Source organism: Lepisosteus platostomus, chromosome 2 (assembly GCF_059453375.1).
Source record: "Lepisosteus platostomus isolate fLepPlt1 chromosome 2, fLepPlt1.hap1, whole genome shotgun sequence".
NCBI classification, from domain to species: domain Eukaryota; kingdom Metazoa; phylum Chordata; class Actinopteri; order Semionotiformes; family Lepisosteidae; genus Lepisosteus; species Lepisosteus platostomus.
In genome coordinates this window covers 78312882-78340724 of record NC_142612.1, presented here as the reverse complement: position 1 = coordinate 78340724, position 27843 = coordinate 78312882, and the positions used below count along the sequence as shown (strand labels likewise).

The 27843-nt window shown below is 49.7% G+C and overlaps 2 protein-coding genes across 3 annotated transcripts in view; one reads left to right on the top strand and one right to left on the bottom strand.

The window, feature by feature from the left end:
• tsc22d2 (TSC22 domain family 2) overlaps positions 1 to 16375 on the top strand; it is a 30519-nt gene extending 14144 nt beyond the window's left edge. Inside the window, exons 2-4 of one of the 2 annotated variants that reach the window (XM_088620756.1) lie at positions 1012 to 1083; positions 13611 to 13662; positions 14121 to 16375. In XM_088620756.1, the coding sequence (XP_088476882.1) occupies positions 1012 to 1083; positions 13611 to 13662; positions 14121 to 14378 (382 nt within the window). In that variant the 3' untranslated portion in view covers positions 14379 to 16375. The remainder of the gene's footprint in view (positions 1 to 1011; positions 1084 to 13610; positions 13663 to 14120) is intronic. The other variant, XM_088620762.1, reaches the window with a different exon arrangement.
• Positions 16376 to 22553: 6178 nt separating this feature from the next.
• On the bottom strand, positions 22554 to 25846 carry LOC148677333 (stress-associated endoplasmic reticulum protein 1). Its single transcript, XM_088620734.1, has 3 exons — positions 25523 to 25846; positions 24948 to 25023; positions 22554 to 23428 (listed from the first exon to the last, which is right to left on the bottom strand). The coding sequence occupies exons 1-3, from the start codon at positions 25604 to 25606 to the stop codon at positions 23388 to 23390; spliced, it is 201 nt and encodes a 66-aa protein (XP_088476860.1). The 5' UTR covers positions 25607 to 25846; the 3' UTR covers positions 22554 to 23387.
• Positions 25847 to 27843: the final 1997 nt, after the last annotated feature.

Here is a 27843-nt window from a genome sequence, read left to right as displayed (position 1 = left end):
CCCGGCTCTGGGGAGTGGGGTGTGTTTTTTTCTGCCCTCAGTTTGCGGTTGTGGTGCCCAGGGGTGCCAGCAGACTTCGGGCCAGTCTTGCCCTGCTGGGCGGCAGGAATGCAGCGCTCTTTGCGAGTCGGTTCCTGTAGAACGGGGGCGAAGGCCGCGCGCTCGGAGCCCGGCCTGCAGGAGCTGCTCCTCTAGCCTGGTGCAAGAGTTCGCGCTGCCTTCGGGTGATGGCGAAGCTTTGCGTGCTGGCACCTCCGTGTGAGGCGTGTGTGTGTGTGCTTGGCGTCGCTTGCGTGGGCGCGGACATGCCACTGAAGTGTCACGTGTTCGGCTCGGACTTGAGGTGAGCCCAGCTGGCCCATGACGCTGACCACACTGGTTTTGCGATGTGGGCTTCCTCTCCCCTCCTCCTCTCTTCCTCTTCCTCTGTGTCTGTGACTGAGCATAGAAAAAAAAGCATTTTCACCGCATTCTTGGATGTGACCTTGTGCAGAAGTGGAATTTGCTTAGGCTGCTGCCCTTGTTCCGATGAAGTCCCTTTTGACTCAGAAGCGGTATTTTGTTTAAATGTTCCTGTAAGGATTTAATAGTACAGGAAAGGCTCGGCGGAGGATTTGGTCATGAGGTAATGGTCCACTGTGACAAAGTGGATTGTGCCAGAACCAAGAAAATGTGCTTTTTGTTAAAATATTTAAACATACCATAAATCAGCTCTTGCTTTACTGGGTAAACACAACTTTTCAGCCCCCTCTGTACAGCGAGCTGGACGCCAAGTGCCGTAGGAGTGCTTCTGTGACTCGCCTTTTGTGGGGGGCTTTCGAGAGTACCTAGACGCCGGTCTGGGTTTGAACCCCGCTTTTCTGGGGGAGGGGGGGGTTCTTCCTCGGCTTTCGTTTTAAGAAACTAGGTTCCGGTGTAAATGTGAATTGCATGACTTGTTGTGAAACCCTTTTCCCTCTTTCTTTCTTCCTCACGTCCCTTCCTTGCCGTCTGGACTCTCGGGCTGCGCAGGAACCCCTCCACGGCTTTCTTCCAAGCCTTCCCGTGTCACAGGCCGCGGGATTCAAAGAGCCCCTGTGGCAGGTGAGAGGCTGTGTGCGGACAGGGCTTCCGCGAGCGAGTGTGCATGGGAGGCATGGAGGCTGTCCGGGCCGCGCTCCCGCCCCGCTTGCTGTCAGTGTGCCGCGGGGCCGAGACCCGGACGGAGTTGGCCTTCGTAGGCGAGCACAGCGCAGGAGCTGGGTTACAGCAGCCGGGGTCTGCAGGAGGTCATTTCAGGACACCAGTCGTTCCGTTAACTGGGTCTCTGAGCCGCTGTGGTGTTGGAAAGCCGGTGTACTTGTCGCCAGAGAGCAGAATCGGATCTGACTGGTCCCGTTGACCTCTGCCCCCGCTCTTGGGGTTGGTTACTGTAAATCGGCGGCCTTCTGGTTTTGTTTCCATCCGTCCTGCCACCCCGGTGAGACCCAGCACAAGGCCTTGCGTTTGAAAGCAGAACGTTAATTAAGATGGCTTTCTGAAGGTTTCTGAAAGAAGAAGAAAAAAGGCACCTCAGGAAATGAAACCGGAGGCCAAGCACAGCTAGCTGTGTAGGCAGGCTGCTGCAAATAGTGAAATCCTCATTTGAGTGTAAAGGCTTTTTACATGGTGACATTTAGTCAAGAGAGGAAAGCGAGCTTCTGTTTTAATTTTACATGCAGATTTTGCGCAGCTAATTTAACACTAATGGCTTCAGTTGTTGATGTTACTAACAAATGGACTGATTTTGGTGTGCTTACTAACCCTATAAATAATAACACTCATAGCTGTTAATGGTTTCACTTTTCCAGCAGGGTTGTTACATGTTTTTTTCAGGTGGCATGTAATCCATTTGTAAAAGTAAGTCATACGGGCTGGTTAGAGATCACTAGTCTGTTTCAGGCATTATGGTTTGCTTAATGGGTTACAGGAAAAGCAGTTAGTCAGCAGTTGAGTCTGTTGTACAGTAATCTCTTGGCTGAAAAGTGAATTCATACATAACAAAATCCTAATTTTTTGTATTTGCACTTCATTATCCATCTAAACTGCTAAAATGTTTTCTCTGTAAAAGATAAGTGCATTTGTGAAGAACTGGAAAGTACCGAGTTACTTTTGGTGCAGTTTTTTTTAACAGAACTGCAGCAGATTCTTATTTCGTCACAGTGGGCACGTTTCATTAAAACATTTCCAGCTCGCTAAAATGCTCTGATGGGAATGAGTTGAAACATTTCTAGAATTTATAAAGGGAAAAAAAGGTTGTGTTAAAAGGGACATTGCAGCAATAGTTAATTATGCTGATGGTGTATATTTCCAATCCATGCATCCTGTGGTTTCACTTGCATCAGTGTGACAGTTTTGCAACATTGTATATTCTGCTTCTTGTAGTATAGTACCTGGGCCCAGTCATTAATCTGCTGTGGTTTCCTGTAAGTGTCCTACATATTGTTGAATGTTTTTGGACTATCTCAGGATTAATTCTGTTTGAAGGTGTTGCATTTGTTGTGTATAATCTCCCCACATACGTTGCTTTTTTTTACAACTAAAGACCCTTGAGACCCTTTGCATACCTTATCAAATCATTAGGGTTGAGTGAGCGGGTAGTTACATTTTAGCAATTCATGCAAGTGCCACTTAGTTGAACTGCTCAAACTGGGGGGGTCTCTGTCTGCGCAGTCTGAGTCCTGTATGCTGCCGGTTTGTACCGTCTCTGTTCTTGTAAGTAAAAACATTCCATCTGGGCTCCATGAGCGATTTTTCACGGTGAAAACCTTCACTCTGGAGTGCAGCCTGGTGATGGGTGGCTCGAACCCAGGCTCTGCCGGCTCCGGCTATAGTCATGAGCTCTCAGCTGGGCGAGCAGCACCTCCCGCCTGCGGGCATGAGCTCTCAGCTGTCTGACTGGGGGGGGCAGCTGTGCGCCTGTATCCCTCGCCGTGGTACGGGCAGGGCTGGGTCCTTCTACCGCCCGGTGTAAAGGAGGGCTCTGCTACCACGAGGAGAGAGTGTCTCCGGCTCCCGTCTCCAGGCAGATTAGCTAGTGGGCTACCCCAGCACGCTAAACTGGGGAGAAATAATTGATTCTAAATGCTTTTCAATTACTGTGCAAACATTCTGAGTACACCATGTACAAAAGAAGTATGTAGCATCTCAAAATGCACCCTTATTTGTTGATAGCAGCACATGTGCCATAAGCAAGAACCAAATATATGCATGTTTGAATTAAATTGAATTAACAGTTGAGGCCGCAGCAAAGCTAAGAAGCCTATGAATCACTCTGGTTTGTTTCCCTGTGATTTGTTAAGGCTAAGGTTGTCCACTCCAGAGATTTTAATCAGATAATGGCTGGATCCTCCTAAGCAAAATACCGCTTGCATTAAAAAGTAATTTCTCTGTGGTCTCGAGTAACGCGACTTTGGCAGCAGTCCGCGCCCCCGTTTCCGAATTCAGAGCGAGGATTTTGTTTTTTGGACCCGGCGATGGCTCTTCCGACGTCTTTAAACACAGCGATTTGTGCTGAAATGTTTTAGTCGCGGTTGGAAGCGAGAGCTAGATATTACAAATTTGAGGCTGCCGTGCTTCCCTGTCATCACTGCACGACAGGTTCAGCTCGCGACCCCGAGGCGACTTCATTCATCACGGGAGTTACACGCCGCAGGGTTTTTCTCAGTCGTGTTCAGCAGTGGCCCAGGGCGAGGCATGTCAGGTATTCCACTTGTTGATACGTCTTTGTGTTGAAATGCTCTTCTTTTCCTTTTTCTGTAGCCCTGTTTTTTTTTTCCCCCTCAAGGGGTTACCTGCTCATGGTTGTCTCTGCCTCGCTGTGGCGGGAGAGAGAGAGCCGCCCGTCTTGCAGAGTCTTCCCCTGGCGCGAATGTGGCAGTGATGGGAGTGAATGCCGTTCGGTGGCATCTGTCCCCGAGGTCACACGTGAGCCAGCGGAGGGGGCTGTAGGGCTTCTTGAGGCTCCCCCTGAGCAGGCTGCAGAATGACAATGCACTGTGGCGTGCCGGATATGAAGATGACGATAATGTGAGCGATGGGAGCTGTCATTCGTGTGACAGCTCCTGTTGGATCTCTGTCCAGCTGCCAGACCCCCTGGGGCGCTTCCAAAGCAAATGTTTAATTGGAGCTGTCCTAGCCTGCTGGACACCGCTTCGAGGTCTGCACCTTAACGAGCTCCCACTTGTCTTGGGTGGCGAGTAGATCTGTTGCCCTGAAACATCTGGAGGTGGGGAGGACAAACCGTGCCGCGCTCTTCGTCGCCCTTGCCTTCTGGGCGCCAGTAGTATCGCCCGCTCTGTGCAGTTATTAAAGATTAAAAAATGAAGTGGAAGCGCTGAAGAAATGGCCAGATACAACATTTTATTTTAAATAGTGCCAAGGTCCAGTTGAAGAGTGACAAAGTAATAAAAAAAAAACGTTTTCCACTGCATGTTTTTTTTTACCCCATAGGAATTAAGCTTGTTGTCTGTTGTACACAAGGCAGGGTACGTGTTGTTCCCTTGAGTTTGCAGTCTCATTCTTTTACCTTCAGCTTCATTGCAGCAAACCAGGGAGAATATTACCGAGCGTTTCCTGACTTCATGATTGTAGTTTAGTGTCCATCCTTTCCAGTATTTCCAGGAGAAACTCTTGCGTTGGCATCTGAATGAGGGCCATTGTTAGCAGGCATCTGTAGCCAAAAAGGGAACATGTTGCTATTAAAAACACAAGTCAGGTATTTCTGGATGTGCAGTAGTGGGCTGTTTACTAGAAAGGTTTTCAGAATGAAAGGAGGTTGTCTTGTGATCTTATTTGCATAGTGCAGTAGAAGTTTAAACTGGCACTGCTCCCCAGTGTGCTGTCAGTTTGCAGAGATATGGACATTGTAAGAAGCACAGAACACAGGAGTGATTGACCTAGCCCCTATATTGACAGTGTTCTTTCTTGGCCACATCCTTGTCCACTAGGGGGAGCCATTATATTCTCGTCCATTAATAAAAGATTGTCTAAAGTTTTGTTTTCTTTGGGTATTAGTCAGTTTTTGGACTTTGTGGCCTCATTATCTTAGTATGAATACTTGGCGGTTGGTGAGTAAGAACTGCAATATTACACGTTTCCTTTGTAATGGAATACTTTTTTTTACCCTTCTGACTTTTATGTTTGAGGGGTAATCTGTTAGGTCAAATTTCTGCTATAACTACCCAGAGGCACAAGGTAAATGTACCTTTTTTTAAAATGTCGTTAGTACTAATGAGCTACTTAGCTATAGGCTCCTGCAGCATTCGCATACTGCCTTGTGTTCTGTGCAGTACAGTATGTATATATTCAATTTCTTTACTGTTTTGGTAGAGTAAAGAAATGAAAACAAGTCCTTTATAGACTAAAGATAAATCATAATTAGAAACTTCTAGTCAAGAAGGGCAGCAGAAATGTTATTTTGGGGGAGCTAAATTATCTTTGTAACTCGGGACGTCTGTAGCAAATCAATTTGAGGTGAGCGACTGGGTTATGCAACATTGCTAGAAAATAATTGGATCCATTAGTTACAGAGCTGCCTATTTACAAGGAACAACAACAAATGCTGCTCACTTTCCTGCTGTTTTATTGCTGGAAATAATGTTGATAGAGTTACAGTCCTGGCACTTTTAAAATCTTTGCACTTTTTTGAGCAGCACAGAAATATTAACCCTTGATTGTGAGTTTCTGAGACGAACTACAGAGCATGGTTGGGAAGTTCGCCTAAACTGCAGTCGTTATGAGGGCGCTGATAATGTCGCTAAACACTGAGCCATGTTACATGTAGTAATTTTAGTTTATATCTATTAGTGCATGTTGGTCAATGGTCCGAGTCAACGAGAAGCAATTTTGGGATAAAACGGATACCTCTTTCCCCAGTCGTCGTGTTGCTGTGACCCCAAATGGGTGCTGTACCTCTAAAAGAGGAAAACGGGCCTTGCTCACTGGGAAGCCGATGGATTGGCGAGGTGAGATGGCACTGGTCTCCTTACGTGGGTCAGGGAGGCGAACGTGTGCTTTTACTGGCTCGTTTTGGGCACAGGAGTATCTGTTGTGAGTGACTCTTGCGGTCGAGTGTGCCCTCGGTTATTATTCCATTATCCCGCCCGTCCAGTAGAATTGAGTCTGGAGCTCTGGTTTCTGGTGAGGACCGTCAGTTTGGGCCGTAGGGTCCGGAGAGGTCAGCCCTCGCTGTATTCACGCCTTGCCTGGCTGGTGTCTGCAAAGGCAAGACCGGCCTCGCAGTTCAGGGCCCTGCTGCTGGGTTTCCACTGGTGAGAGTGTGGAGAAGCCCTGCTGTTGATACTGCACACCCCCTGTACTCTGTGCGAGGTCCGCCGCTGACATACTGGACTGCGGGTTCGCTCGGTAATGGACTCAGCAGTTTACTACTTTCTCATGACTACAAACTGCTGGAGGTTCTGAAGGCGCTGTATCTGCACCGAGTTTAAATCGTCAGCGCAGGCTTTTTGAAAGGATGTTGTAATACTTCAGGAATCCGCTCAGATACGGAGTGTGACTTGCTTGCATCTCAGTGCCAGCCCCTTTTATAGATCTAAATGTCATAATGCTCCCTTTCTTTAGCTACATAAAGAGAGAGGCTTTATGTAGCTCTGGTTTTGTACTCATGTGTGAAATCTGCAGTCTGACTGGTTGTGAGATGTCATGGCGAATCTCAATGGGAAAGCTAAACACGACATTATAACATGATCTCACTGCAGTTATGCCTAGTCTTATGAGAAGTATTTCTGCAGACGAGTTCTTCATAGCAGGACGGTTCTGCATAGCATTTAACAGAAAAGGGCTATGTGTCGTTTTGCACACGAAGTAGTGGGAGTCTGGGGGGGAAAGCTGCCAGTCAGAGGCTGAACGATCGGGGTGGGCTGGGTGACCTGATCTCCCTTCAAGGTTCCTGCATGCCACGTCCAGCTGGAATTACTGCTCGTTTCAGTAACGATCCTCTGTTATAACGGTGCCCCAGGAAATGTTTGTAGAATATAGATGAACCCAAGGCATTTGAGTTGAAGTCCTTGCAGGCTATCAAGTTAACGCTTTTCTTGTGACCTTTCTGTGCCACAGAACACACCTCGGAGCTGATTTTTAAAAGTGCTCAAGTTTTACGACTGTTGCATGGGGCAGTTCCCCACTGGAGTAGAGGGGATCCAAGAACGAAAGTTTTTTGTTATGGGGTACAAGTTTATAAGTTCATGGCAACTAAAAAAAGGATTTGATATTATTACCAGAAGTATTGCTTTTACACGTAGAGAGTGTGTTACCTTTTGTTCAACCATATGAACTGAGAATAGATTGTCATGGCCTGTGGGGATGTGTCCAGGGGCCCACCAGTACAGGACAGGACAGTACAGAGGCAGACGGAGAAAGCACTGCTGGAGCAGGAGGGCTCCAGTCATACTGTGGAGAGCGTCCCCCCCCAGAGGAGAAGGTGGACAGTCCCAGCTCGCCCTGAGAACACGGTCTCGGTCACTGGCCAGCTGGGAGGTCAGTTTGTACGTCTGGAGACTGATATGGGGCATGCGAAAGCTGTGTGCTTTTCCCAGCTTGCGAGTGTTCGTTGATCGGTGCCCGCCCCAAAAAATCCGTGCAGCTGCTGCCCAAACCATGTGCTGGGCTTATGCTCACATCTGCGCAGTCCGGGAGCTGGTGTCACTTACAGGCTTGCTGTTGTCCTTACATTGCGGGTGGTTTGCTCTGTGTACAGCCCTGAACTGTTTCTAAGACACTGGGGTTTCGTTACCGACAAAGAGAACAGTTTATTCACTTCCTTGCTCGTTGCGACTCGGAATATGAGCTAGTTCAGCAGGAGCGAGGACAGAGCAGCTGATATTTAAAAACGGGTCAAACCCCCCGATGGCTGGGATCCATTCGGCAGTTTTTGTGAAGTCAGCAGTAAGTGGCGTTTGTGATGTGGGTTACGGTTTTGGGTCCGTTCTTCTCTCTGCTGAGGTTAATGCCCAACCGCAAGTCTTGTCAGTGAAATAAAGCTCCCTGCACAAGTAAAACAAACATTTGTATGACCTAGTTCTTGTGGGGGGTGTGTGTTCTTCTCAGTCCCAGGTTGCACGCAGGGGATATCTGCTGGACTCATATTGACTCTGTTACCACCTGATTCTTAAAACCACAGTGAAATCACAGTTCTCTGAGGGACGCAGGTGCATGTTTTAGTTATTCATTCCTCTTGTAATCTTGACATGTCTACCAAGGACACAAGCTGGGAGACCCGTTGTATACAGCAATCTGAGGGAAGCTCCCAGCTCAAAGGCACGAGAGCAGCCTCCCACTCGGGATTCGAACCCGCAGCCCTCTGGTCTGAAGCCCAGAACCCTGACCCGCCACTCCGATTTGTTTGTTTCCTGCAAATATTCACCTCGAGGTAAACAAACCATTAGGCACCCAATAAAAGATAAGATAGATAAGATCACTTTATTGGCCATATACGATTTCTTGCATTAGGAATTTGTCTTTTCGCTTGCTCTCCGTGAGACACACAGACAGGGAGAGAAGCTGGGGGTCAGAGCGCAGGGTCAGCCATTTACACGGCGCCCCTAGAGCAGTTGGGGTTAAGGGCCTTGCATAGGGGCCGAATGGAGGAGGATTCCTGTGCCGGCAACGGGATTCGAACTGGCAACCTTCCAGACACAGGCGCAGATCCTGAGCCACAGAGCCACCACACCTCCCCCTGTAGTCAGCCCTCGTATCATCTAGAATAAGATTCTGGCAACATAGGCTGGGAGCCACAAACTTACATGACAAAGCATTAGTCCGGTAGAAACAATGACTTGTGGTGCTCTCTTCCCGTATTTAGAGAGGGCATCCTATCATCCTGTTTTCCCACTGCAGTTTTGATTAGGCATATTCACTCTTAGCAGCAGAGAAGCAAAAGAGTGAGGGTTATTTGTGGAAAGTCCTGTCAGTGTCGCTTTTTTAATGAAGAATTATAAGGTATTGATCTTCTGACTTGAATCTATGTGAAAGCTGTTGAATTGGCTGTTTTATGGCACTTGGTTGTTACCGGAGTTTGCCGAGAGAGGCTGTAGTGACCAAAGTTCCCCATTGTATGAATGTGCTAGCGTGAGGCTTTTCAGTTTTTCCCAGGAGAGCAAAAAAATGAGAGGCCAGTCAACACGTTTTGCTAGTTCGGTGGTGTGATAGCTAAGTAAATCTAAACTTTTGTTCGTCCGTTTCTTAAAAGAATCCAATATTTGGGCCTCAGCTACTTAGCTGGGAAGCCTGATCTTGAGTGTTTCCTATACTCCTACATTAATTCACTTGAGTTTCAAAATATGACCCTGTGTGCTTACTTAACTGCTCACTGTGAGCGGGACCCCGTGGTTGGTTCTGTCCATGCCCCTTAAGATTTGATGGATTTGGATTCAATTCAATCTGTTTCCTTTGCTCTAGACCGAAGAGATTTCTTTTCCCTAACCTGTTCATATATGACCGTCCTTGAGACTGGGAAAATCATTATTGTTGCTCTTTATCTTCTGTATAATGCTGAGAAATCCCTTTTGTTTTACGCTGACCCAAACTGTGTTCTAAATGAGGTCTTGCTAGTGCTTTGTGAAGCCAGTGCACGGCTTCCCCGGATTTAAATTCCACATTTTGTTAGGAAATCTGGTTCTAAATTAATGCCTCCTGATTGTTTTTCGAATAAATAGAATTAGAAGTAGTGGGGTTTTTTTCCACTGGGAAGATACATGTGACAACCTTAAGGCTATTTCCCCACAAAGTCCCTGTCAACTTTAATATACATTTGCTTTTCTGCATCACTTTGGTTGCAAAGTAAAAAATTAGGAGGCATTCCTTTCCTACTGACCCTTGACCCTTTTGTGCACTCATGCATTCTGCCAGCTTTTTTTTATTGCTTCCCCACATTGTCTTGATGAGAGTGTGGAAGGTTCTGCAGCCAGAACCCATCTAGCCTCCCATGCGCTATTGACACTCCATCTGTAGTTCAGTTTGCCCTCGCCAATGTTCGATTCCATTGTGAAGTGCACGCAATCCAGAATTTTAACTTAACTCTTTCTGTAACTCACTTCTTGTTATACCATCTGTAAATGTAGCTAGTTTGCTTCCTATATATGAGAATCATGATCTCTGATCGTGATTGGGATGTGCAGTGAATCTGAAATGGATCCCTGCTGCACACCGCTGCTCACATCTGCCCACTTGGAGGTAGTGTTACTTCAGATGGGGCGCTGCTGCCTGTTTCGAACCAGCTCTCGATCCATGTGCAGGCATTACCTTTCAACCTTATCCCTATCGTAAGATTTCTGCAGGTCTGGATGCATCGTGTTGTGAGTTCCAGTGCGTTTTCTGCTGTTCTTATTTTTGTTTTACAATGAGAAAGAATTTTAAACAAGATTCCTTCTGAAGTCTTGTTGGTCCTGAGTTATTTTGTGCTTGTTTTCATAAGTTAGCTCTGTCGTTTTAGCTTTTACCAGTAAGCAAAGTGAGAGGGATTGGTCTGCAGCAACCCTGTTCCGTTCTTTAGCCATACTTTTTGAATTAGTGTTGCATTTGCTGTACTGTACTCCCATCTGTGGGTACCACTGAGCTCCGCTCTCAGTGAGTTGAAATATCCAAGCTGAGGGGTCTTTAAATAACATCCTTCATTTCTGCCAGTATGACTGGGGAAAAATCTCATCAGACCCTGGAATTGTAGGTCTGGCAGAACCAGCGTTGGATAGGTTGAAGTTTCCAGGTACTATGGGGTCTCCCTCTGTGATGTGGGACCTGCTGTTGACATTTTTTACAGTTAAAAAAAACTATCGATTTGCAAAGGGTTGCATCAACTTGCAATTGAACACGCGCTGTAATTTGAACCTGATTTAATTTTGCACAGAATACGTGAGTGTTGAAGAGAAAAAGAAATGGAGCCTTCATGTAAAACAGGAAATTTTGAGGGGAGGGAAAGTAGTTTGGCAGTTGTCCATAAATATCTGACCTAGGCAGGCTCTGCCGAGTTTAATAAAATGAGACCTTATACATGTTAAAACCTCACGTGAAGTGGGCTTCTCCTGTACTGCGCCTATACAGTAATCTGTCATGTCTGGTTGACATTTTAATATAAACGCCCATTCTTGACTCCTGGAACCCAAATAACCAAGATTACACCGCAACGAAGTACTTGAATAGCTGATAAGTGCTGGACAGGACCGGGAAAGACGACAAGAGTTAAAGTCTCGGGAGCTCCTCTTGCAAGCGAATTGTGGAAAACGTGCTTGTACCTGGAGGTGGGGGAAAGTCAGTTGCTTTTGTATTGCCTAAACATGTTTACTGGAGAGCTTGGGTGGGTTTTTCTTCCTGAGCGATAGCAGTAGTAAACGCAGTGCCGTGATTTGTTTTTTAAATGTAAACACTGGGAGCACCGTTCTCGCACGTCCGCGTCTCCCGAGACCGGAGCCCCCTATCAGCCGGTCCGCTTGTTTGCCTGGGTCTCGGCGGGGGCGGCCTGCGATGGTGGTTGTGCTGCCAGCGGGGCTCGGCGTGCGCGGAGGTGTCGCTCAGATCGGGTCGTCCCTGTTTCCCGGGAGAGACAGCCCTAGCTGCGATCGGACCAATAGGCTGCAGCTGCCCGCCCCGGGCTCCTCCCGTGTGTTTACGAGCTGGGGGAGTTAAATGGGCTCCTGTGACTCCGGCTCTCAGATGATTCCGGCTCCTGCCCTGTCTCTGGCTCCGTGGACCAGTTGGACAAGTCGCCCCGTGCCGTGGACCCCCCGGACTGTGTGTCATGCGCCCCAAAATGCCTTACAGACTGCCCTGCTCGCCCGGGTCCTCGCCCCCGTATTCCCGGGGCTTGATTCCTTACCACGGTCGCTGCAGGTAACTTTTCAAAACTTTTTTTTATGGGAAAAGACGGGTGGAGGTGTTTGACTCGAACCCCAGCTCGGGGATGTCGCTGCATTCCGCGCCCTAGTGGGGGGGAGAGGGGTCATTGCTCGCCGTGCTGTGCTGTGGGGGTTGCCCGAGTGTCGTCGCGCCCGGCGTTAGTGACTCTGACGGCGAGACCCGGGCGGGGAGGTCGGGACACGCTGAGGACGCGCGCGCACGCGTGGAGTGGGGGACCCGCCGGTTTCCCGCGGGGAGCACCTGTCCGCCCCGGGACCGGGACCGGGACGCTCGCCCGTCTCGCGTGGCGGGGCTCGATGGACACTCTTACGCGAGTGCCCGTGTTCAGCCTGAGCTTCCCATTGGGCGAAGTTGTGTTCGTGCTGCTTCGACTCGCTCCCGCGCGCTTTGTGACCCCGGACAAGCCCGGTCCCACTCCCCCGCACAGCTGCGCCGATCTGGATGTCCGTGTTCCTGACCCTAGCCCGTCCAGTGCGCTGGACACTTGTCGGGGCTGGGGCGGCCGCAGTTGGCGCTGCGCTGTGCTTTAAATCCCGCGTGAGCGAGGGGGAGTATCCCCTCCGCGCGCTCGGGACCCCCCCCCCGGCTCTGCTGCAGGGGGGCCGGGCTCGCGGGCGAGGTGCCGACGCCCCCCAAATAAACGTTGACAGCCGAGCGGAGGACCCTCTCCCCCCCCCAAACAAAAAGCAGCCAGCGTCTCGGGCAGACTGCGGCTCAGCTCGTCTTCCCTGCCTCAGTGAAGAGGCAGGTGTCAGCACTGCGGCGGTCCCGCAGCCTCGGGGTCTCGGGGCGCGGTTTGCGCAAGTGGTCCTCATTCTCGGTTCCAGGCAGCGCGAACATCGCTGTGTCCCGTGGGGTTGTTCCGATCTCATCCAGTGCGTGGTGCTCGTCGCTCGAGGGGCCGCGCTGTGCGGGCTGGACGTCTGTGACGTCGCGGTTCCGAAAGCTGTGCTGTTCGCGGTGATCTGCGCTGTGACGCGCTCTTCGTGTGCAGATTGATCGTGTGCGCTTTGCGGGAGGAGCCGGGTCTGTGATCAGTGGAAACAAGTAGATGGTAATGGAGAGGGGGAAACCGTTTAAATAGGACAACCCGTGCCAAAAAGGAGACTTTTTTTTTTGCATTCGTGACCGGCTTGGCAGGAACCTGATTTTCTTACGCAGCTGCTGGAGGGGTGGAAAAAAAAAAAAGGTCTTCTCTTCCTGGACGCGGAGCCAGATCGCTGCCCCGTGCGCTTCCTCGGGGGCAGGGCAGGCGCGCGCGCTCGCGCTCGGCGCCTCGAGCACGGCGGGCAGGCGTGCGCGCGTTCAGCCCCGAGAGACCGGCAGGCTTTGCTTTCGTTTCCGGTGCGCTGTGGCGGACAGCACCGCAGCCCTGGTTCATACTACTCAGTGCCCTGCTTCTGCGGCCCCGTCCTGGTAGAGGAGCTCGGGTGCCCCCCCGGGAGCTGGCATGCCGCGGCCAGGTATTTAGCGGAGGCGGTGCCAGATCTGGGAGATCGAGAAGATCGCTGCGGAGGCGGTCTTGGCAAGGCGGCAGCGATTCCGTGGTGCAGATAGACTTCCTCGGAAGGCTTGGCCGTGTGTCCAGTCGGGTCCCATGGCGTGCTGTGCCTGTCTGAACTTGACTGAGGTTCTGAAATAGCAGCGTAACAGCACGGAGCGTGAAGAATGCGATATCAGTGCCCGCGCTTATGTACATTTCTTCTTCTCTTTCCTCTTTGCAGTACATCCGGAGCGAGCGTTGTAGCCATCGATAACAAAATAGAGCAGGCGATGGTAAGTACGGTCACTTTGTTGTTGTTTTGCCGAATTACGCACTTACAACTGAAAGTCCTAAAAACACTTAACCGTTCTTTAAAGCCTTCTTTAGTTTGTTGATTAAGAGTATTTACCTTTACTTTTAATCCAGTTTTATGGTACAATATACCAAACTGGACATTAATGGCGACTGTTAAGTCTAAACGTATAGTGTGGAGCAGGAATGTCTCTAATGACTTGAAGATCGTAGGAGTGCAGGTAGCTCAAGAGATGGTCAGAATATTCGACTCATCTCCCGGGCCCAAGTATAACTGGGTTGACCTAGCTCTCGCTTAGACCCGCTTTGCTTTAGGATTCGTCATGTCCCAAAAATGTTGTCGAGGCGCTTTCAGGATTCGGAGTGCCTTAGCGCCCCGTCTCCCTTGGGCACCCCGAGTGACGCCGTGCCTCCTGTGCGCCTGTCTCCCTCCCTGCAGGACCTGGTGAAGAGCCACCTGATGTACGCCGTGCGGGAGGAGGTGGAGGTGCTGAAGGAGCAGATCAAGGAGCTGTACGAGAGGAACTCTGTGCTGGAGCGGGAGAACGCGCTGCTCAAGTCCCTGGCCAACACCGAGCAGCTGTCGCAGCTCTCGGTTCAGCTCACGAACCCCAGCGGCACCCCGCCGCCGGGCGCGGCCCCCACCGAGGCCGGCCCGCCGGCCCCCCACCAGCAGCCCAACGCCTCGTCTGCGTGAAGCCCCCCCCGGCCCCCCGCGCGGGGCGGGGGGGGAAGAGAACGGAAGTGGAGAAAAAAAATACGAGTCTTGTCCGCCACCAGTGTTCTTACCAGTCTTCAAGCGAAGAGCCATGCTTCAGAGTGCGTGCAGTCATTGGCCTTCCCAGTATTAGACAATCATCCTGCAAGAGCTTTCTGTGTCCTGCCCATCTCGCGCGGCGCCGCGGGTGCAGCGCACAGGGAAGGGGTGGGCGTCTGGCGGAGATGGCTGTACCTGGAAGAGGGCCGAGCTGTGGGTGGTACTTCTCATCCTTTTTTTTTTTAAGGCTTGCTTGCGGGGTTTTTTTTTGTGGAAACCTTAGTTGGTCAATGGAGCTGTCTTCATGTTGTAAGAAGTGCGAGTCTGTTTTAAGAGCCCACCATACTTCAACATGAGTTAGAAAAAAAAAAATTACATCCATTCAGTTTTTACTGTTTTTGCTGTTTATTTATTACAGGGCTGCTATTTTCGTAATGTAAATGAACAATGTCACAGAATCATTTTGAAAGGAAAGTTCTGAACGTTTTGAAATGTAAAGTAATCTGAAATGAAATGGATGAGCGGTATTGCAGAGAGATAGTAAAATGTAGGCAATAATAAAGAAATTCCTGGTGTAGTACTAACACTAACGGCAATTTTATTTTTGGGATTATTTACAATAGTTAAGACCCAGTTTGAATGTACATTTTGTATAGAGTGTAAAGTATAAAAGAGCATAGCAAGTTTGTACAGGTTAACATCAGTTATCTGAAATCTTAAACCAATCTCTGGTGGGCTGTTTTGATGAAGAGAACTATGCCGTGTCTGTTGCTAGTTTCTTTAAGAACAGGTGATTGCCATTATGCCCTAAACCTTTTTTAAATAAATCTTGTGCATTCTGGAGGGGTGGGGGGGAATTGGGGGAAAAAAAGCTGTGAAATTGTTCAACCTACTTTGTAACCAAAGATGCAAAGCTGTGTAATTCAATTTTATTTTGTAATGCACACTCTATACGTATTTTTTAGTTTTGTTACTTTCTCCTTCACGACAAAAAAAGAAAATCTTTTGTTGCTGTTTAGCATGTTCTGCATGATCTGTAATCTTCAAACCACTTTCTTACCTCATGTTTTTATTCAGCACTCTTATTGTAAGTAGTCTGTGAACAATGTTGATGAAATAACCGAACGAAGAGCTGGCAGTGATGGAGGTGAATCTAGTGGGGATGCACACTAGTCAGAGAAATGAAGTGAGCCATCTTTTGTTCATTTAAATGGTGTTTTGAATTTCATATGCAGAAAAAACGTTTTGTTACATTGCAAATTTTAATGTATTTAATAAATGCAACATTCAGATTCCAAGTGTAGTGTACACTGAGTATTTAAAGGGCCCCTGAGTGGTCATTACACTCTTTTAAGACCTTATTTGCTAAATTGAAATTGTACATTTTGTCAATTCGGTTTGTTTTTCCTAGACTGAATAAACACAAGACAGTTGCACGTGCTAAGGGTGCAATATAGACTTTTTCCACTGTAACCTTTCAATTTTCCTCAGCAATCCCCTTTAAAATTGTTTTGTTTCTGCATAATCAAAATACCTTAGACAGCTTGAGGGTATTTAAAAGACCAGTGTCTTTCGATGCTCATTAAAAAGGCATGAATCGCTGCTCACTGTCTTACTGAATCCTGAATGGGTAGTGGATGTCTGGATCAAAACCTGCAGCACTGGTACATGTCAAAACCATCCTGCACCTTCTGTCTTCCCTGTAAGATCTGGATCGTGCCCTCCCGTCAGTGGAGAATGGCATGTGTCACTGTCCCTGCTGTTTGCTGTGTAGCTCTCGTGATTCCTGGGTGAAATATTTGTGGTCAAGATTCCTCCTCGGCGCTGCTTTTTTTTTTGCAGAAGGTTCATGCTCCAGTCTTTGCTCTTGGGCCATACTTGTGCATTGAAGTTGACAAACTGGAAGGTATTAAATTTTCTATCTGGAGAAAGTGGAAGCGTGTCTGGTCTCCTCCTCTAACAAGGGTTAATGCGCCCCGAGCTCTCGGCTGAAGGCGCCAGTAGAAATCGCAGTTTGGCCAACGAGGCTGCCAGCTTTCCCCTAATGCAAGGCAGCCGTGTGTTTAACCACTGAGTGGATCGGAGTGGACCAGCTAGGTAAGAAAACAGCCTGTACGTGTCGGGGTTTCTAGGACTTCCTCTGGGGGTGGGAGTTTACCTCTGCAGTCCAGGAATGGGGTGCACTTGTTACACTTTATTGGGGTGCTCTATAAACATGCAGGAGACTACACTCAGATCCTAAAGAGGGGAAGGGGCAGACTAACTCCCCCCTGGTGTTTCCTATAGTCCACAGTCGTCTCCTTAGTCTTACTGATGGTCAGAGAGAGGCTGTTCTCCTGGCACCATGCTGCCAGAGTTTCAACCTCCTCCCTGTACGCAGACTCCTCACCATCTGTGATCAGGCTGATGACTGTTGTATCGTCCGCAAACTTCATGATGGAGTTTGAGTGATGCCTGGCGACACAGTCATGGGTGAATAAGGAGTAGAGGACAGGGCTAAGCACACAGCCTTGGGGGGCTCCAGTGTTTAGAGTCGGGGTAGAGGATATGTTGTTGCCCACCCTCACCACCTGCAAGACGGTCCGTCAAGAAGTCCAGGACCCAGTTACAGAGGGAGGTGTTCAATCCCAGGTCCTGGAGCTTGATGACAAACTTCGAGGGCACTATGGTATTGAATGCTGAGGTGTAATCAACAGCATTCTCACATATGTTCCTTTCTTATCCAGGTATGAGAGGGCAGTATGGAGGGCAGTGGCAATAGCATTTTCTGTTCACCTGGCGATACGTAGATTGCAGTGGGTCTAGGGTGTCAGGCAGTGAGGAGGTGATGTGTGCTTTGACTGACCGCTCAAAGCACTTGATGATAGCTGATGTGAGTGCAACAGGGCGGTAGTCATTTAGGCAGCTGACTCTGGGTTTCTTAGGAACAGGGACAATGGTGGTTTTCTTAAAGCAGGAAGGAACTATAGACTGAGCTAGAGAGAGATTGAATATGTCCGAGAAGACATCTGCCAGCTGGTCTGCACATGCCTTCAGAACGCGGCCAGGGATGGCAGCAGGGCCAGGAGCCTTGCGTGGATTGGTCTTTTTAAAAACTTTACACACATCCGCTCTGGATATGATCAGTGGGTTTCCGTCTTGGATTTCTGGAATCTTCCTGACTGGATCTGCGTCACCGACCTCAAACCGAGCAGAGAATGAATTTAGCTCATCGGGAAGAGAGGCAGACTGTTGTGCGACATAGCTGGGTTGCGCTTTGTGGTCTGTAATGGTGCGTATACCACTCCACATGGTCCGTGTGTTGCACCCATGATAATAGGACTAATTTTACACACACAGTTAAGATGCAAACTCCACACAGACAGCAGCCTGGGTCCAGAATTGAACCCAGGGCCCCAGCGCTGTGAGGCAGCAATGCCACTGTTCCACCATGCCCATAAAAATAAGTAGGAGTTTTGCTCTGCTATTGGAAAACATTAAATGTTGAGTTTTAAGCTCTAACTGCATATTTGGAAATAAGCTGTAGAGAAATGAAAAAGAGAGGGTGGGTTAAAGCTCAATAGAAATGAAAACCTGAAACTCTGAAAGTAAATTAGCATTCAAATGTAGGTGGTCAGGTGCTAAATGGAGCAAACGTGCTGCACCAAACATTTAAAACTGCCCAAAGGTCACCAGTGAGCAGATAGGAGTGTGATGTCGGACTCCTTTGATGTATGTCGATGCCTGGACTTACTCAACCGGTTGTGCGATTTTCAAACTTGTGGGCCTGCAAGGGAAAATCTCACACCCCTTTTAGGACAGTACAGGCCATTTGCTGCTCCTTAGTTCTGCACGGTCTGACCTTCCTGAAGTTAGCTGGTTTTATCCAGCAGGTGAAGCCCAGCTGAGCTGCTGTGTGCCTCCTCTCACTGGGAGAGGGAACGTTCCCTCTCCTGGGCTCCTGGGAGGAAGAGGTGATGCTGTCTGTTAACGCCAGGGACACTCAGAAGCCACCTCTGCCTTCATATACATGCGTGTGTCAGGTCACAGCTGTGACGGCAGCACAGTAGAGCACTTTGACCAGATCGCCTCAGCAGCGCTGGCAGGTAGGGACTGGAAGGTAGGAACACGTCACGCACACGGGAGCAGGGCTGGGTGATTAAGCCCTCTGTCTGGGTGAAGCTGTCATGGGAAAGCTCTTCGGGCAAACAGAGTGTGTGACGGGATGTGCTTTAAGGCGCGGCCGCTGCGGTCGAGAGAGAAATGGAAGAGTCATAACTCAGCTGAGCACCTGAATCATGAGCTCACCGGCTCACCTGTTCGGGGAAGAGCGTGATGAACTGTGGGCGCTGAGCTGGTTTTAATTCTCCTCCTGACGTCGGTAAGCAAACACCATCATAAACAAACACATCCACGGACTCAGAACTGCAAACCCGCTTCCCCAACCCTGCCCAGCTCGCAACGTGTAAGAAATGTGCCGATACTACCTTTGAGAAATGATATGCAGCCATTATGATAAATACGACTTTTCAAATTCTGTTCAAAATCCTCGGGCCTGTATCCTAAATCCTACACTTTCAGGCCAGGGGAGGGGAGCAGCAGCCCGTGAGATCGTCCCACTGCGAAAACACGAGCACGTGGCGTTTTGATCATTTCACGGAGTTAATTGGTTTAAGCACCGTAAGAATGAAGTAAATTAGAAGCAGCCAGCGCCGGACTTTGAGAACTGGGATTTAACATTTTAATTTAAACTGCTTAATAGAACAAATTAAATCGAACGCGCGGTAAAGCCCCCGACAAAACTGTTGCAAAACAGTGTTTTTAAATCTGACGATTTCAGACTGATTTATAACCCCTAAGGTGTCATGCTTCTCCGGGACTGTTCTATGGCTTTTGAAAATCAATTAGAACCGATTTATATGAGTTAGGTCATATAAATGATCTGGGTTCGGCTGGCTACAAAGTACAAACTATCTCATCGTGATGGACACATGGTGTACTGTGATCATTTGTTAATGGATTGCATATTCTAAGATAAGATCACTTTATTGGCCATATGCAATTTCTTGCATTAGGAATTTGTCTTTTCACAGACCCCAGTTTGCTCTCCATGAGACACACAGACAGGGAGAGAAGCTGGGGTGGAGGGGATCCCCATTACCTATAAAGCACTTTGAGTGGAGTGTCCAGAAAAGCGCTATATAAGTGTAAGCAATTATTATTATTATTATTATTATTATTATTATTATTATTATTATTATTATTATTATTATTAACACAGCATCTAGGCGCGTTACAAAACGCATGGCGTGTTTTATTCTTTGCGCACAAAAAGTCATTTTTTTCTTTTTCTACGGCAATCATAAATTAGGTACAGAGGGAAGAAAAAACAAATATTTTCGGAGAAGAAATGTCTAGTAAAAATTTTCGGAGTCATTCCAAAACTGCCAAGATTGAAGAACAGGATTTGCCTGCGCCGTGTTCACTCTAGAAAATGCAAGAGCTTGTCTCCATCTAGCGGACAAAGGGTGCGATTGCTCAATTAGAGCTGTGGTTTAATTTCATGCGCAGTAGCGGCTGCAGGCCACGTCTAAAATGACCTTTCAATAACAACGGAAGGTTTCGAAGCTACCGTTAATTCGTGTAGGACAGATGGCTGCAGATGTTTTTATTTAAATTCACGAGGAACGGAATCACTCTGAGTTGCTGGAAATAAAGTTGGTCCGAATAATCTGGTTGACTTCTGTTAATTTCCGAATTACTCTCGGGGGCTCATGCAACTCTCAGACTCTCCAGACATCGGTACTTCTGGATAGAGAGAGAGAGAGCAAGTGTCCAGCTTGTCCGCGCACTCCCTTCGCCGCCTGTAGGCTACGAACTACGAGTGAAAGAAACCAGCAGAAAAGTCGTTTTGATTAATTTTTTTTTAACGGTAAAGTGGTGTAGCGCAGTGGGTGCAGTTTTTGAACCCACAGAGTCTCCTGTTGTGCCCCGAGTGATGTATTTCACCCCGGTGCTCCAGTCCCCCCAGCTGCATGGATGGGCAGCAGCGATGTTTTGCATCATCCAGGCGGGGCTATGTTATTGTAACGCAACGGGGGCTCAGGCGGGCGCCCTTGCCGCATCTGGTCGGCCCCATCCCGACTGGAGGCTCGAACCCGGGACTTCCGCGTCTCTCTGCAGCGACCCAGCCCCGTGAGCTAAAGAGAGATCTCTCAACAGCCCAGTAGCTGTGGTCCTGCTATCACAGGGAAGGGCGGTGACGTCACCCGCTCTGGTACGCCGGCTCTTACACAGTGCCTGTCGGCCGTAAGCGTTACATTATTATTGCTGCTGCACACTGGAGGTGGTGGAGGAGAGTCCCCATGACCTGTAAAGTGCTGTGAGTGGAGTGTCTAGAAAAATGCTGTAAACATGCAGCTACAAGAATAACAACAGTTGTTGGTGGTTTTGGAGGGGGGGCTCTCTGATTGACTGACCCCTCCTGGGGGGGTGTCAAAGATGAGCTCTGGACCACTGAGCTGCCGTGTGCAGCTCCAGAAGCCTGAACCTCTAACACCTTGTTCCCAGAATCCCAGTGGCGCAGTGGTTAGGACCTCACAGGGCTGGTGGGGAAATTGGCCCTGGTGTGAGTCTGTGTGTGACCTGTGATGGACTGGTGTCCTGTCCAGGGTGAGTGCGAGTCTGTGTGTGTCTGTGATGGACTGGTGTCCTGTCCAGGGTGTGAGTGTGAGTCTGTGTGTGTCCTGTGATGGACTGGTGTCCTGCCCAGGGTGTGAGTGCGAGTCTGTGTGTGTCCTGTGATGGACTGGTGTCCTGCCCAGGGTGTGAGTGTGAGTCTGTGTGTGTCCTGTGATGGACTGGTGTCTTGCCCAGGGTGTGAGTGCAAGTCTGTCTGTGTGTGTGTGACCTGTGATGGACTGGTGTCCTGCCCAGGGTGTGAGTGCGAGTCCTGACCTCCCTGTGCCGTCCCTCCCAGGGTGTGCCCTGCCCTGCACCCTTTGCTTGTTGGGATACAAGATGGAGGGATGGATGCTCCAGTTCCCTTCGTCAACACCAGCTGTTCGGTTCGTATAGAAGCAAGAAGAAAAATTACTAAATTTATATAGAATTATAAATTATAACTAAAGAATTGCCGGATGTCGCGGATTAACAATAATCCCGAGCCTCATCTCATAGGGGCGGAGCACTGGATCTGCGCCTGTGGCTGGAAGGTTGCCGGTTCGTATCCCGCAGCCGGCAGAGGAATCCTACTCTGTTGGGCCCCTGAGCAAGGCCCTTCACCCCAACTGCTCCAGGGGCGCTGTATAAATGGCTGACCCTGCACTCTGACTCCCAGCTTCTCTCTCTCCGTGTACTTGTGTGTCTCGTGTAGAGCAAGCTGGGAGATGTGAAAAAAGACAAATTCCTGATGCAAGAACTTGTATATGGCCAATAAAGTGATCTTATCCTATACAGCCGGCCACGTGTTCGGAGGTATTTGGGAACATCCTGCATAAGATGGTGCTTTCCATGGCAACGTGTCACATGTCTCATTTCTGATATTTATTTTGGTGTCGTCTCATTCTCTGTGTAAAAACTCCGTGATGTACTGTCTCCACTGCATGGTGTTAACTGCTGTACTGCGTTTCCGCTGTACTGCTCATGTCCTGAGACGACAACATGAATAAGGATCTCATCGTAGCTGTACCTGCAACAGCCAGGCAGTCTGGCCCAAACTGGGGTACACATGCTTTTTCTCCGGCACAGACAGGTCAGCCCCCCCTTGTTTTCCTTTTGTAAGGCACAAACACACGTGCCAGGAGTCCTGGATGTGTGTCACAACCAGAGATTCAGCCTTAAAACAATCGAGCACTCCTCATGCCCGATTCTGGCCACTACTGTAACGGACTTCTCAGTTCAAGTGACCGGCGCAGTGCTCCTCACAGTGACGTGGCCTGTCTGGCCTGCATCACGGTTTCAGAATGGGGGTGGGAAACTATTACTGAAGCCCCCAGTTTGTTTAGTTGTATTTTTGCACAGTGGCGTAGCGATAAACATTCTCAGAACAACACGGGCACAGCCCTAGCTCAAACTGCATTTATAAGCAAAAAACTTTATGTACAACCTGGTGGCACCCAAGCAGCACAAAGCAGCCCAGTTTTAATTTAATCTTTTATTTGTTTTGGGGGCTTGAAATGGCAACAAACACACAATTCTTCTTTTTTTTTTTTTGCAGATTGTACAAAGAGTGCAAGCCAAACATTTTCCGTCTTGATGTCCCTTTCATTCAATTCAAATCCTCCGGTTGATCACCTACATCACAGGAGAGGTATAAATACTACAGGAAAGAAAAAAACAGGACTGCTACTTGCTTCCAGTCAAGTCGCAGTCGTGGGTGGTTCTCGGCGTCTCGGACTTCGGGAACGCCCTGGGAGGCGTCCGGACCAGCAGGTGCTCCGGGCTCCGGACAGTGGTGTGTACAGCAGCCGTGCCCGTCCCAACGCCCAGCAGAGTGGACGCAGGCAGACGCCAGAAGCAAATCATCGTTATTCTTTTAAACATACTATCCTTCTTTTAAAATAAAGAGGAAATCAGACACAGGTGGACTGTAGAGGAATCAAAAGAAAGCAGGAGGGGAGGTGGGAAGAAGTCTTAACAAAGCAGGTCGTACAAACGTGGCGAAGAAAGCTTTTGCGTCACAATCACAACGCAACCCAGAATCTACAGCATATGACACTCGATCATGGTCCCAGACTGGAATGTGAAGTTTACAAATCGTATGGCTTTCGTTACACAATTTAAGGCACGGGTGGGGGGAGACCTGTCAGCCGCACAACGGGGCCCAGAGGAACCCCAGACTCCGGGAGCTGGAACGGGAATAATGACGATCACGGGAATGATGAGGACAGCCGGGAGCTGTGCAGTGTTCGGGGGGGGGGGGGGGCTGGAATGCTCGGGTTCGAAGGACAGAGGCCTGGTCACTGCAGTTTACATCCCCATCCTGATACTCTGGATAATCTGGAAGATCGCTGTAGGGAAGAGCAACAACACCAGGAATTCTGTTAGAGGAGCCTGCAGTAGAAAGACCAGAACAAGGTGCGTGTCCGTCTGTGTTTTCCCAGAAGCTGGCAGGACAGGGGACCGCACCCCAGCAGGCCTGATGTCCAGGGCGGTGCTGCGGACGCCTCCGGCCAAGAGCCGCAGGACTGGCGGCGAAGCCGGACGGACCTTCAGATATGAGGAAGGTCAGGCAAACAACAACAACAACGGCCGCGCGTGGAGGTCCTGTCACTACTCCGAGCTCCACGTGACCTTGTTGTTCACTCCTCTGTTGCGCCAGGCAAGCGAAGCGCATGCCGAGACGTCTTTCACAGCGCCGACCCGCGGACCCATTACACAACCCGGACGGACAAGCTTCTGACAGAACAGAACAGGGCCCGCTTGCACGTTTTACTGCTGAAAGTGAAAAGTGACCGTGTTTTAATTTTACGAAACACCAGACACGTTCAGTACTTGTGTCATCACGGACGAGCTGCAAAAATTGTTCGTTTACCGGGGAAATGAGCCCTCATTACTGAACGTGAATGAAAACTCAGCACTCCCCCCAACCCCCCCCCCGGCACACCCACACTGCCACACCCCCCCGGGACAACTGCCCCCTGTTCCTCTCCTCAGCCTGCTGACAGGGGCACTAAAGCCCAGCTCGTGGGACCTGCTGCCGAGGGCACAGGGGGCATTTCGGAGGCTTTCAGAACCCGATTGGGCTTCCCGAACAGAGCTCTCCCCGCACATCTTGGAGAAGTTACCCTCTTCCCTGCAGGAGGGGAGGGATAAAAAAAACCATTTCTCCAGATGCCAGTCCTCCAAACACCCGCACAAAGGCCTGCTGAGGGCTCGGCAGTCACGCAACCCACAGGCATCTGACAACTGCATACAAGAGCAGTGCAGATAAAAAGTTTAAATTTTAATCCCGAGTCAAGGGCGCTGGGGGGGGGGAGGAGGTTAGAGATACAGTGTCAACAAGCCCGGCCGCCTATCGCCGAGATAAGCCGGCGAGTCGATCCCGAGAGCAGCACCCTGCACGGCAGGAAACACGCGTGTCCCCAGGTGTTTCCACGGCGCTAGCCCCCCCCAGCAGACATGAAAGTGCAGTCGTACTGAAACCCGAAGTCTCCCTCCGAGGGGCGCACAGCCGACGGTTTCGACACTATCCGACACGCCAACGGGAGACTTGAGAAGTCCGTGCAAGGAACCTGGCATTCGGACTTCTCACCTTTCCGACGCCAAACCCCTCTTAGTTTTTTTTTTTCTTTCTGGTTTTGTTTTGTTGTACACAGGAGATCCTCCTTCGCCCGGTTCTGCGTGCCAACGCCACGAACAAGCAGCGCTCGGGTGACCGAGAACATGCGAAAAAGGAAAGGAAAGCAAACTAAACTGAACTTCGACCCTCCCACCCCACCACCCCACCCCCGGGTGGGGGGAAGCTGCCAGAAACCAAAAAAAAAACCCAACAACAATCAAACAAACAAAAAAAAGACTCCAGCCCACCTGACCCACAGACGACAAAAATGAACAGCGCCAACAACCAGGGTCCGACGGAGACTTTGTCGTCCTGAGCGTTTCTCTGAAAAGCAAACAGACAACAAAAAAAGCCGAGATGAAAATGTGGCAAGTGACAAGATACACCCCCAGGGTAGGAGCTGCTGGGGCGGGGGGGTAGAGGGGAGAGGGGCTCAGGGGCAAGTCGCCCCTCTGTCAGCCGGACACGTCGCGCATCTACTCGGCACCGACTGAGACGCGCAATCGCCCCTCTCCTCGCCAGCTCCAGCCCGACCACCCGGCTGCTCTCCTCGCAGTGGGGCGGGGGGCTGTGATTTCTTGCTGCTGCTGCTGATGATGATGATGATGATGATGATGATGGCGTTTTAAGGACCGGAGCAGGAATCGCCGCGTCGCCCCACACTTGCACAGAGCTGGGGGGGTAAAGAAACGCGACTCCCCAGACGGACCCCGCGGGGGGAAGAGGAAGGAGGAGGAGGAGAGGGGGAAAACTCGGACACTTTTTAACGCCGCCGCCGACTCCCCCACCTTCTCCTCTCCGTCAGAGACACGCCAGGACTCACCGTGCTTTTGGCTACGTTGCCTCTTTGCGTGATGTTTTTGCTGTGCTTTTCGTTTGCCATGCGAATCCTCTGCTTCGCCACCATCTTGTTAACCTGCTGCTGCTTTTCTCCTCCGTGCGTCTGTGTTCGGTCCCCGGGCCGGGCTGTGCTTTGCTGCTGCTGTGGCGGTGGTGGTCGTAGTAGTAGTGATGATGTGTGCAATGCCGATATCAGGAGAGGACTGCCAGCTCGCCAGCTGCGATGTGTCGCCCCGCACCAGGCTGTAATAAACAGGGGCCCCTGCCTGCGTCGACACACGCTCGGCCCCTCCCGCCGCCTGCCCACGCCGCCGCGGCCAGCGCAATCCTTCCGCCGGGCTGCCTGGCCTGCGATGTAGTCCGCCATAAAAATAATGATTCATAATAATAACTTTATTTTATATAGCGCCATTTAAAGGTGGCTTCTCAAAGCACTTGAGAGAGTGACGGCAATAGAAAATACACAAGATGGGCACAATGAGGAGACAGCAGATGGGGAAACTGAATACAGGAGTAAATACAGGGGTAAAGAACAGAACCAGTTCAGTAAGGGCTCTTCTGAAGAAGAAGGGTTTGAGTCTGGATCTGAAGGAGTTGAGAGAACTCTCTGATATCCTTGGGGAGAGAGCTCCAGAGATTGGGGGCGTAACAGGAGAAGGCCCTGTCACCCCCAGAGTGTAGACGGGCTTGGGGGACAGACAGGAGACCAGAATTAGAGGAGCGAAGGTTGCGAGGTGGGGAGGAGGACGATAGTTGCCTTCCTCCTTTCCCCCTCTGTGCTTCGCGGAAGATCTCTGCTGTGTTGTATTCTTCTTGTGGAGAGCAACAGAGACAGTTCGACAGCTGTGCGACGGGGTCAAGAGGAGAACTTGTCAAGCTGAAAACAGGAAGTCAACCTTTTCAAGTCTTGATCGGAGAAGACTATTTATTTAGAGAATGCGAAATGCGAGTGAATTCATCGAGTTCCTTAGCAGGGCAAGAGAGACCTTCTTAATGGCTCATGATGGACACATCCAGTTTACACAGTTTATTGATAACCTGAAACGGATATACAAAGGCAAAAAGAAACTGATGATGTTGGCGCGGGAGAGGTTCGGTTGACGGAATTCTGTCTCTTTCTTTTTACTTGAGCCTGCCTTTGTATCCTTTTTAACTTAAAATGAAAAAAAAAATCAGTCACAGAGCCACACCGATATTATATGTGTATTGAAAGAGAAAATTGTCATGTTGTGGAAGTTTGTGTGTTTTCTTTTATTTGTATGAGAGAGGTTAAAGAGAAGAAAGTTTTGGTTTACCCCGCGAATGCGAGGAGACTATGTTCCAGACCCGGCCCGGTCACTCAGAGTCCTCGAAGGCTCTTGTCGACCCAGCAGGGTTCTTCAGACTGAGCTATCGAACATGAGCCGTGAGACACAGGTGGAAACGAGGGGTTCACTTTGAAACCCCACACTTTGGGGCGCTTGTTTCATGAAGGTTTGTGTGGCGTCTGGAACAAGCTGCCCAGGCCGGGGCTGGAACCCTGGCTGCCTTCAAGATGCTCAGAGCAGTTATCTTCCCTCTACTAAACAAGATAGGATCTCTTTATTGGCCATATACCATTTCTTGTATTAGGAATGTGTCTTTTCGCAGACCCCAGCTTGACTCCATGAGACACACAGACAGGGAGAGAAGCTGGGGGTCAGAGCGCAGGGTCAGCCATTTATACAGCGCTCCTGGAGCAGTTGGGGTGAAGGGCCTTGCTCAGGGGCCCAACGGAGTAGGATTCCTCTGCCAGCTGCAGGATTTGAACCGGTAACCTTCCAGTCACAGGGGCAGATCCTGAGCCCCAGAGCCACTGCTCCGCCCTAAAAGCATGCTCCCCAGATGAGACACAAACCCACAATCCCTGGCTTGAGATAGATAGATGAGGTTAGTGCCCCCCTCTCCTTTGTAACTGTTCCTATTTTAACAAGAATTATAACAATGGCGCGTGAGAACTATGTGGACAAGAAGTAAAATTGATAAGTATCAATGTTAATTAGTGATAAGTATTTGCTAATTAAAAGTTCCTTTAAATCTCTACCATGACGCTCGGCTTTAACCAACCAGCTTTTGCTGAAACCCCCGAAATTAGTCAACCAAGTACAGCACTGCCCAGACAAGACTGCCTCACACACTGGGACACCGCAAACTGGGAGAGACCACTGAGCAGAGACAGACCCGATGAAGTACAGGCTCAGTGACCACAGCCTGGGCACAGAAACTGGACACAGGCAGACCTGGCTGCCCAGAGAGGACGGGCTCACTGACCACAGCCTGGATGTA